The 11980-nt window shown below is 36.6% G+C and overlaps 1 protein-coding gene across 6 annotated transcripts in view; it reads left to right on the top strand.

Annotated features, from left to right (window-relative positions):
• Window positions 1–7819, top strand: part of Slitrk2 (SLIT and NTRK like family member 2) — a 12752-nt gene extending 4933 nt beyond the window's left edge. For 3 of the 6 annotated variants that reach the window (XM_008834602.2, XM_029564263.1, XM_029564262.1), the window contains one exon: window positions 395–7819. In XM_008834602.2, the coding sequence (XP_008832824.1) occupies window positions 438–2978 (2541 nt within the window). In that variant the 5' untranslated portion in view covers window positions 395–437 and the 3' untranslated portion in view covers window positions 2979–7819. Of the gene's footprint in view, window positions 1–20; window positions 168–394 lie in introns of all 6 variants that reach the window. The other 3 variants (XM_029564264.1, XM_029564266.1, XM_029564265.1) reach the window with 2 other exon arrangements.
• The last annotated feature ends 4161 nt before the right edge of the window (window positions 7820–11980 follow it).

Raw genomic sequence — 11980 nt, 5'->3', positions numbered from 1 at the left:
ATATATATATATTTTTTAAGTAAAGCAATTTCTGCTGCAAGCCCAATCAGGCGAGCTGCCTGAGATATCTTCAAAATACCCCAGGGGAGGAGGAGATGGGCTGGATTTAGTAGGACAACTGGATTAATAATGACTCCGCGGCTGGCTGTGACCCGCCGGGAAATCAGGTGCAAGCGTGTGTGTTCCCGGACGCCTGTGTGGGTGGGCTGGGGGTAGTGGGTCGGGAGAGGAGAGAAGAAACTGCTTTGAAACATGCAGTGATTTCATTCTTCTTTGCTGCCCACCCCCTCACTCTCCCCTCCCTCCACCCGCCTCCTAGCTTTGCCATTTTAATCAGGCTTCCTTGTTTCTTTCTTCCCTGCATCCCCATTCCTCTCCCTGTCCCTCACTCAAGGTTTGCCTGTAGGTACCTGAGCTGACATCGAAGGTGCCTAAAGATGCTGAGCGGCATTTGGTTCCTCAGTGTGTTTACCGTGGCCGGGATCATACAGACCGAGAGTCGTAAAACTGCCAAAGACATCTGCAAGATCCGCTGCCTGTGCGAAGAAAAGGAAAACGTACTGAATATTAACTGTGAAAACAAAGGATTTACAACTGTCAGTTTGCTTCAACCTCCCCAGTATCGAATCTATCAGCTGTTTCTCAATGGAAACCTCTTGACAAGACTGTACCCAAACGAATTTGTTAATTACTCCAATGCAGTGACTCTTCATTTAGGCAACAACGGGTTGCAGGAGATTCGACCTGGGGCATTTAATGGTCTGAAAACCCTCAAGAGACTACACCTCAATAACAACAAACTGGAGGTATTGAGGGAGGACACTTTCCTGGGCCTAGAGAGCTTGGAATACCTCCAAGCTGATTACAATTACATCAGCACCATCGAGGCAGGAGCATTCAGTAAACTGAATAAACTCAAAGTGCTCATCTTGAATGACAACCTTTTGTTGTCCCTGCCCAGTAATGTATTTCGCTTTGTACTACTGACTCACTTAGACCTGAGGGGAAACAGGTTGAAAGTAATGCCTTTTGCTGGTGTCCTTGAACATATTGGAGGGATCATGGAAATTCAGCTGGAGGAAAACCCATGGAATTGCACCTGTGACTTGCTTCCTCTCAAGGCTTGGCTGGACACAATTACTGTTTTTGTGGGGGAGATTGTCTGTGAAACGCCTTTCAGGTTGCATGGGAAAGATGTGACCCAACTGACTAGGCAAGACCTTTGTCCCAGAAAAAGTGCCAGTGGTGATTCTAGTCAGAGAAGCAGCCACTCAGACACCCAAGTCCAAAGGCTGTCCCCTACAGTGAATCCTGCTCTCAACCCAACCAGGGCCCCCAAAGCCAGTAGGCCACCTAAAATGAGAAATCGTCCAACGCCCCGAGTGACTGTGTCAAAGGACAGGCAGAGCTTTGGTCCCATCATGGTATACCAGACCAAGTCCCCTGTGGCCCTCACTTGTCCCAGCAGCTGTGTCTGTACCTCTCAGAGCTCAGACAACGGTCTTAACGTTAACTGCCAAGAAAGGAAATTCACCAACATCTCTGATCTGCAGCCCAAACCTACCAGTCCAAAGAAACTTTACCTAACAGGGAACTATCTCCAAACGGTCTATAAAAATGACCTCTTAGAATACAGTTCGTTGGATCTGTTGCACTTAGGAAACAACAGGATTGCAGTCATTCAGGAAGGTGCCTTTACAAACCTGACCAGTTTACGCAGACTTTATCTAAACGGAAATTACCTTGAAGTTCTGTATCCTTCTATGTTTGATGGACTGCAGAGCTTGCAGTATCTCTATTTAGAGTATAATGTCATTAAGGAAATTAAGCCCCTGACCTTTGATGCTTTGATTAACCTACAGCTTCTGTTTCTGAATAACAATCTACTTCGGTCATTACCCGATAATATATTTGGGGGCACAGCCCTCACCAGGCTGAACCTGAGAAACAATCATTTTTCACACCTGCCTGTGAAAGGGGTTCTGGACCAGCTTCCTGCTTTTATCCAGATAGATCTGCAAGAAAACCCATGGGACTGTACCTGTGACATCATGGGGCTAAAGGACTGGACCGAGCATGCCAATTCTCCTGTCATCATCAATGAGGTGACTTGTGAGTCTCCTGCTAAGCATGCAGGGGAGATACTGAAATTCCTGGGAAGGGAGGTTATCTGTCCAGATAATCCTAACTTGTCGGATGGGACTATTTTAACAGTGAATCACAACACAGACACACCTAGGTCACTTAGTGTGTCTCCTAGTTCCTATCCTGAGCTACACACTGAAGTTCCACTTTCTGTCTTAATTTTAGGGTTACTTGTTGTTTTTATCCTTTCTGTCTGCTTTGGGGCGGGGTTGTTTGTCTTTGTCCTGAAACGCCGAAAGGGAGTGCCAAGTGTTCCTAGGAGTGCCAACAACTTAGACGTAAGTTCCTTCCAGTTGCAGTATGGGTCATACAACACTGAAACTAATGATAAGGTTGATAGCCATGTCTATAACTACATCCCCCCACCTGTGGGTCAGATGTGTCAAAACCCCATTTACATGCAGAAGGAAGGAGACCCAGTGGCCTATTACCGAAACCTACAAGAGTTCAGCTATGGCAACCTGGAGGAGAAGAAAGAAGAGCCAGCTACACTTGCTTACACAATAAGTGCCACCGAGTTGCTGGAAAAGCAGGCCACGCCGAGAGAGCATGAGCTGCTGTATCAGAATATCTCTGAGAGAGTCAAGGAACTCCCCAGTGCAGGCCTAGTTCACTATAACTTTTGTACCTTACCCAAGAGGCAGTTCACCCCTTCATATGAATCTCGACGCCAAAACCAAGACAGAATCAATAAAACCGTTTTATATGGGACTCCCAGGAAATGCTTTGTGGGGCAGTCAAAGCCAGACCACCCTTTACTGCAAGCTAAGCCGCAATCAGAACCAGACTACCTCGAAGTTCTGGAAAAACAAACTGCAATCAGTCAGCTGTGAAGGGAAATCATTTACAACCCTATGGCATCAAAGGATGTTGCTCCAAACCCTTGGAAGCTTTTGTGTCTGTGTTCTCTCTTTTCCAGTGCTAATGGGAGACTGAAAGTGTTTGAGAGATGGGATGAAGCAAAGATACTGCTCTTGCAAGTTTTCCTTTAAATTATTTCTTTCTGGCTCTCCCAGCCCCCCCCTTTCCCCCTTCTCTTCTTAGGAACCATCAGTGAACATGAATGTTTCTACAATGCATTTTTCATATATTTTGGTTATGGTTTTGTTTCTGTTTTCTTTTTTTTCCAGTGTGGGAGTGGAAAGAAATGATAGTGAATGACGGAAAAGTAGGCAAACTTTTCAAATAAGAATATTTTATAGAAGATCTCCAAAAATCTTTGGGGACTACAACTTCTTTTGTAAATAATGACATATGGTATTACCATCTTCAGTTACCAAGTATAGCCACTGGGCATCACTTCTTTGTGTTAAAGTGCCTTTGCACTTTAAGTACATTACTTAAGTGTTGCTTTTAGCTTTGATAAATTGAAAATATTTTAATGTGCTGTATTTTTAAAACTGAGATCAATGTAAAATAGATGTATATGTCAGCTGTATTAAGTCAACGTACAGTTTGCTTGAGTTATAGAAACCAGCCTGTCATCAAATGATTCTAGTTTAGGACTTTATAGACTTAAATGTAAAATATTTCCTTTCTTCTGGGTTTGTTTTAAGTGATTTTATTTAAGCCAAGTAAGGGGATTTAACAGTGAACTAGAGGTAAAAAGCCACCTCCATTGGGATTAGTAATTAATTAATAAAATCTATTTAATCCAGTATCAGAGTGAATCGAACAATTAATGCCCTTCCGTAAATAATTATTTTACACTAACATGGTCAGTGTTTTAGATTATTTTCCTAATTAAAGTACATTACACAACTTGTAATATATTTTGTCTGCATTAAATAATTAGATATTTTTATATATTTAAATGAAAGAGTCTGTATTTCTAACTTTTTAATTGAAATTAATATTTTTTCTGCCTATTGAAACATTTTCTATAAACACACACCAGTAGAGGCCGCCACACACCTCACTGAACCAAGACATAAGAGCCATTAAATACCTTGAAGGAAAACTTCAAAGGTGAAACTAAAATTTCCCACACATGTCCTCTGCAAATTCAAGGTGGCAGAGGTAAAATTATATAGGTTACTTCTATTTCTTTGGGGATCAAAAGTTAGACACAGAATTCTTCTAAATTTTCACGTTTTATGACCAAACATTTGCCTCCTGATTTTAACAAAGCATTAATGAGGTGCTACAAAATCATGTACTATTTGCATCTCCAGATCCATTAACAGTTATCTAAACCACAACAGTAAGCATCTTTTACCCTCTGCCTTCTTTGGGCATGTACTACTTGAAAAATTTCTTGTCGGCTTGAGCCAGCTTTTTATTTTGGTCTGAGCATTCTAATTATTTTAACTAACCAAGTCTATATAACATTTATGAAGCCTTATTAGCTTGTAAATAACTTTTAGATGCAAACATTATTGTATGATTTAAACAAACAGCCCTTCTTTACAACAAAAATAGTTTTGTTTTGTCTATTGTAAATCCTTATGCAACTGGGGTGGTGATCTGCATATAAAGTAGTTCAGCTTTTCAATTCCTTATTAAAGCAAGTGATGGTGTCTGAAAGAAGCACACTGTTTCCTTTTCATAAATAGGTTACTGCACATAATAATCCTTTTATTATCATGTGGAGATTGAAGTGGATCCTGATAACTTACTTTTAAAGCTTTAAAATGACTAATAGTACATTGCCACTATTAACAATTTATGCTACAGGCTTTCAAATAGAAATGACTTAAATTCAAATTCTTTGGATTAATACTTACTGGTGCAAAATAGATTTTTAAACAATAAAAGATAACTACGTGCATATGTAAAAGCAAAGGATGCTCGGGAAAAATGATTTTAACAATCTAAAATCTGTGACCACAGTCCCCAATGCACAGGTTCATTTTTTGCTTAAAAACCATAATTGCTATTTAAATACATTAGATGAAATTTGAAAATGGTGGCTCAAAGTGATCTACCCATATGTTCATATTTTAAAATTTTGCATTTCACAGAAACAGAGCTCGAGTACTGAACTATGTGAACTTGGAGATGATAGCTCCTGGGAACCATTTCATCTTCGAATGACATATTTATATATAAAAAAAGCGTTTTTTAAGTCCTCTTATAACTGCTTTCATTTGGTACAATAATACATACAGAATACAAGAGGTAGGTGTTTGCAGAAGTCATTATGAAGGCACACTAGTACATATCTTATTAAGACAGTTTTTAGACTATATGACAAGATCTATTAATGAAGCAATTCTGCTTCAGTGTTTGTTTTTATACTCCAGAAAATAAAAATGCCAGTAAAGAAAGTAAAATTGCCATAACAAAATTAATTCATTAATCTTAATTAAATATACTTTAATATTCATTCACTTCCACAATACTTAAAGAGGCCTCCTGGAAGAACTCAAATCCATAAACAGTTTGCTTAATAATTACTATTTAATTCTATATTCTCATGCTTCTTTGATTTGTTCTTCAGTTACATTGGATTTTAAGATCTGAGTGTAGTCTGATTATTTCGCTTAAAAGTATAATAGCACAACTTGGATGTTAAATCTTTGCTGTCAAATGCAAGCATAAGCACTTCAAGTTTTATTAATTTATTAGCATCCCACTGGCTATATTCTCTTTTTCTTTATTTGCTTAAATGCTTTCAAATCTATTTTATTTGTAGATTTTTATTTTTATCTCCTCCAGTTGGATTTTGTCATTTTCCTTTTATTTTACAAGGAGCTCATAATGGGTGCGAGCCTAGCCAAAAATGGTTCCAGGCAAGGGACTGTTGTTCCTTGGGCCTTCCCTGGAACAAACCAGATGTCTGGACCTACAAATGGCCAGTGGCAATTCCCTTATACTCTAGTTCTTAATTAGTTTCTCTCATGGGTTCTGCTTAAACCAGTGGCTAAATTTGTATCAAAATCCTCAAAAATACTACTTCTCAGATTTGACACCATTGCCAAGAATCTAATTTGGTGTGGACTTTGGTCAACCTGTGTGCCTTGTTCCTTCTGGCATTTGGTGAGTAAGAGAAAGACCCTGAAATTTCTAAATAATTCCATGTTATAAAGGGCTTAATATTTTATGGAGCAAGAGAGAGGTTCTATTATTTCTCAAACCCTGAAAATTCATTATGATCATACACACTCCAGAAACAAACTGGATTGAATGCTAAAGAAAGCCTTCCAGACTGTCTCCTAGTCAATCTGTTCCTCATTCATTCATTCATTCATGCATTCACTCATTTAATATTTCCTAAGTGCTTTCTTCCTAGGTTCCTGTCTCTGTAGTCTGCTGAAGGACACTGAGATACAGACAAGATCTCTAGTGTCCTCACTGCAAGCCCTCAATGTTAACTCCTAACTTTACTAACTCCCCTTCCTCTATAGACCTCTGAGAGTTTCGAAGGAGCTTAGTGCAAATAAAGGAGAGCTCTACCTGAATGCAAATCACCCCAAGTAAGCAATGGAGACAGTAATGCAATGCATGAGGTTGAGTTTTGAAATTCTGTGCAGTAAGAAAAAAAAAGAACTGATAAATAATAAATAGACTGGCTGCAATTTAATCACTGTTAACCTGTCTTTGGAGTTACATAGAAAAAAGGAAAAAAAAATTATCACCAAAATGAAATAAATGTCAGCAGAATTAGGCCCAACATTATGGCCTGATGATAGCTATATATTGTGATATCTAGATTTACTTTGTAAAGTTGAGTACCAAAATTGTAAATATAAAAACCATTGATGTACTTAAATTTTCTGGAATATTCATGTTTAGAGGCAATATTTACTTTATATTTTAGTGGCTTCAATGCTAATCTTTTGACTCACATGTCTTTTATCAATATAATGATAAGACATTTGTGAGAGAGAAAATTAAGTACTGTGTATAAGTCTACCTTGCTTCTCACAATGGTTGTGCAAAAAAATCACATATGAATTTAACTTTTATAAATCAAATTGTACTTTAAGTGCATTAAGGGAGCTGTCATTTAGAGGAAACTTGTAAATCCCTTTGTGAAGAAGAAAACCATTTTATACTACAAGTAATCACTCTCTGTTTCATATGTTTGGATTTTCAATATTAACTTTATTTGAAACAGAGCCCACATGCATAATAAGAATGTTTTGCCAATGTTGGTTGCTAAGGGCTTTTACTAGAAAGTCTGCTATAGTTTTATGTGAACTGAGCTATCTATGATCTTACGATGGCACAATAGGATTCGTGAACATCTCTAATAGCAAGCCCATTTAAATTCAACTGAACACAGGACTCTTGCTCAGCAGCACCTCCGCTCCCAAATATGACCATGTCTCCTTAGAGGGTATAGTGACTCCTGTATTCACGTTCTATAAAGTGCATAGAGTCACAGGTTTTATAAAAATGTTATTATGTAAAAATACTGAATTGCATGTGTGTTGGAATTTTTAGCAGTATTTTAGCTTGAAAGTATGTGTAAAAATGCTGTTAGACCTAGTTGCTAATAATTGTTCTGAAGTTATTGGAATAAATGGCAAATGAAACAAGTTCTCATGTAAATAGACTTCTGTGCCAAATAGTAACACTGTTTAAGAAAATACATGACATATTTTGGGCTGTTAATAGGCAAGATGAAATATTGAAAATGTGATAAAATGATATTGTATTTTATTGGATAAACTGTTTACATAGTTATTTTATGATGTAGTTAGCTTTCAGTTATTAAATAAATATTCACGAAAAATGAACATTTGGAAGTAGTTAGAAAGTTTCTTGGTATCCTAACAGGAATTCGTGACAAAGTTTGCTTGGACTATCTTCTTTCCCCTGATATAGACTGTTCAAATGCTCACATTTTAAATAGGTGTCCTATTCAGGGATAAGCCCTCTGTAGCCTCTTTTTCTCTGCATATTGGCCAATTGTGCGTTTCTGTGTTGATGACCATCTGCTGTATAAGAAAACTTCTCTGGTGAGAGTTGAGAGTTACATTCATTCTATGTGGAGAGGTACAAAACACTGCTTACTTTTGACCATTTTTATTCTTTAGGTGCTTATGGCTTATATGCTTAGTATAAAATGAACTTCAAAAACTATTGATATTTCTCCATGAGTATCTGTTAGTATCATACTTAAAAATGGGAAGGGTATATTAATAAGAAAAACAATTCAGAGTTTCTCTCTAGGAACGGAAATAATTACTAATTTACCACTCATCACACCACACACATACTTCTGCATTGAATTCAACTATTTTCCACAAATTTTTCTAATACCATATATGATATAATAAATTCATAGTTTATAAAATAAAAGAAAGATTCACCTATAAACATGATGGACAGAAATTGTGAATACATTAAGAGAAATGCTATAATTATATTCCTAAAAACCTAAAAATGAGATTACGGCAAATGAAGGGAGAAAGGTGAGAGAGGAAGAGAAAGGGGAAGAGAGGGAAGGAAAGAGAGAGAGACAGAGACAGAGACTGAAATTTATTTGTTCCTGTGATTATAGTAATATCTTGAAAATGGCTTCCTTGGCTACTTGTGTTTGGCTAAAGCATCAGACCATATCTATTGAGGCTGTTAATATAAATACAGTATATTCTGTTTATTCATGTAACATTCACAGGGTAGCTGAAACAATTGGAATAGCCATCTTTGAAAGTGCTTTGCTAAAGGATGAGAATGTTGTTGGCACAGACTACACAATCACTGGAAGAGATCAGTAGAAATGGAAGAGAACAAAAGTCGTGTTCATTCAAAACATATGTAACTAATCCATAATGTGTCTGATGATCTGGGAATAAGACCATCAAAATATTTCTGAGCTGCAAGCACACTTGATTCAGGTTTCTCTGGGAAACTGATTTGCAAATAGCTACACATCATTTGCACAAATTCTATTTAAAACATTACTTTAGGGCCTGGAAGGATGGCTCAGCAGTTAAGAGCACTGGTTGTTCTTGCAGAAGACCCGGGTTCAAATCCCAGCACCCACATGGCAGCTAACAACTGTCTGTAACTCCAGTCCCAGGGGTCTGACAGCCTCTTCTGACCTCGTGGATATTGCATGGCACAGGTGCACTTACCTACATGCAGGCAATACACACATACACATAAAATAAAAATAATAAATAAAATTTAAAAAATATTACTTCAAATTTACTATCCACAATCACCACTTAATGAAACATTTCCACTACTTATCTGTCAGATTATTACCTGGAGTTTTTGATCATGACAGAACGTTGACAATAGCTTGTAATCTAAGGTATCTTCTATCTCACAAATTGACTACCATGCAGATAAAATAGGTGAATGACATTTTAAAATTTAAGTGTATGAGTGTTTTGCCTGCATGTATGTAAGTGCACCCTTGTCATGTCATGCCCATGAATGCCAGAAGAGGGCATCGGATCCCTTAGATCTGAAGTTAAGAATGGTTTTGATCCTCCATATGGGTACTGGGAACCCAACCCAAGTCCTCTGGAAGAGCAATCAGTGCTCTTAACTGCTTAGCCATCATCTCTCCAGCCCCATGGTGAATGAATTCTTAATAGAATCCATCATGGGTCCAGCCACTCTGTTCCTTTCATATTGTGAATGCCTAACAGTAAATATTCCTTTACTGAATGAATGAGTGAATGATTGAGACGTGGCCTCTCACATAGACTATAGAAACCTAGATAATCTAAGTTCATAATGTAACATGGATTATTGGCTCTTCAATGATGTATTAAATATTTAGTTGTAACATTTTTTACAGCTTATAAGCAACACATACACACACACAACACAGACACACATCAGATGAAGATGGCAGAGTAGTTAGACTAATACACAGCAGTGATTACAAAAATATGTGCAGGGAAGTACAGTTTTTAGGGTTACTTTGATCTGTCTAGAGAGCTCAATATTGTCATTCTAGAGCTCGAGGTAGTTTTATTAATGAACCCATGGGATTGTGTTGTTATTGGCTACTGGAAGTGGGTAGTACTGAGTTGAGTGACAACTGACTCTTTCACAAAATTAAAAGATGAATGTTTCCAGACAATCATTTAGTTCTATGGTCCTGTATTTGATTACATGTTTTATAAGTTTTCTCAATTCTGTCAGAATATGGTTGTTTCATAAAGTGCTATTTATATAAAATAAGAACCTTGGGGTTATATTTCCTAGGGAACAGTCCTAAGAGCTGAAGGCTTGATCTTAAACATACTATAAAGTAAGGGAAATTCATAGCTCCCATTGGACTTCAAATTTCTTGTCTTGGAATTGTTTTGGATTGGATGAAGTTAATGGATGCTATTTCAGTATTTTATGATTATGATCTAGGCCACTTGAAAATTGTTACTTAAAATGAAAAACAAGGGCATTCAAACAAATATTATTCAAGAGTGAAAATCTCTTACCTCTTTTCTCCACTCAACTCAGTAGTCTAGTTTGGCTATACTTTTAATCTGATTTTATCTCTATAGGACTCAAACACATCATTAATTTTTGATTAACATCTTGTCCCAAATGTGACTTAAAAGGCTTAAGCAATATTTTTAGTTCTTTATAAATCATAACATCCTGATGTTCATTTGGGAGGATTATTATGAATTTCCACTCATCTATTCTCATAAGAATTGTCTTTTTAGTTAATGAATAAGTTTATTCTTTGTGGTGATTAAGCACATTAAATTATGAATCTATCTAAGAAAATCACATCATTCACATACAGGGAAAAATAGCACTTTCTACATTGAATTGTGCATCTTTCCATACTTTTAGTCATTACTGTCCAATTTCTTATCATGAAAAAAACTGATCGACCTATGGACGAATCAGTTAAGGTTGAGAAATTCAATAACTGATTCCAGTGAGCAAAGATCTTAGTGGTATTTGACCTCTTGATCATGAATTTCAGTGACAGGTTAAACATTGGGCCAATGTGTCTCTACCTGGTCAAGAAGATTTTAACTGGAAACAAAAGAATATATACCTCACTCTTGTAATATTTTCCTGTCATGTCATTTTTTTCAAGAGTAGAGAAAAAAGGAGAAAAAAATCCTCTCAAAACCTTTTTCCTGTTTCCACAGGTTGTTGAGGATCTGATTAAAAGTATTTGTGAATGAAAGAAATATCCAAATATACACTTCTGAGAGTTTTTTTCTGTTATGCTACAGAAAAATTTGTCCAAGGCAAACAAAGGATGTCCTTGTGCCTTGTGCAAAAAAAATCTTAAAAATACATCTTAAACGGTGTGATTTATATATTAAAATTTTAGAGTATCGTTGCCTTTTAAATCTTTAACAAACATTTACAATGAAATTCATTTTATTTACTAAATTGATTTCTGAAAAGTTTGCAAATAAATTTAACATAATCTGGTTAGTTTGGAGAAGCTTGTTGAAGGAATCTCATTCATTTTTAACTGTGTTCATTTCAGTTTTATTTTCTGCAAACTCATAAGAAGTTTGGTTCTACCACACAAACAGATTAAATGTGAAATTTTAAGATAAGTTAATTATTTTTCTCTTTACAGACTAAAAGGAAGGGAAGCTTTGCCTGTCTTGGTGTTCTTCAGTCAAATTTCTTGTGTTTCTCTCTCTAAAAAAATTTGCAAAGATGAACATTTTTATACAAAGTAGAGTCTTAGAAAGAAAAGAATAATCATATATCTTTTCGAATGATTTATAACACAGAGTCAGGAAACAGGGAGTTTCAGAAATTTCTCATCTCACCTCTGCAAAGGATATCTTTTTCAAGCCTGGTTGTCAGGCAAGGAGTCAAATATTTTCCACATGTAAGAGCCAGATTATGTCTTGGTTTGTTCTGAAATCACACTGATTCTTTCTTATTCTCTGACTTATCCTCCGAAGGATGTGAGGATAGGGAGAGGCCCATT

This window comes from Nannospalax galili, unplaced genomic scaffold, assembly GCF_000622305.1.
Source record: "Nannospalax galili isolate Female #2095 unplaced genomic scaffold, S.galili_v1.0 scaffold537, whole genome shotgun sequence".
NCBI classification, from domain to species: domain Eukaryota; kingdom Metazoa; phylum Chordata; class Mammalia; order Rodentia; family Spalacidae; genus Nannospalax; species Nannospalax galili.
The sequence above is the reverse complement of the archived record's forward strand: the minus strand, read 5'-3'. Positions and strand labels throughout refer to the sequence as shown.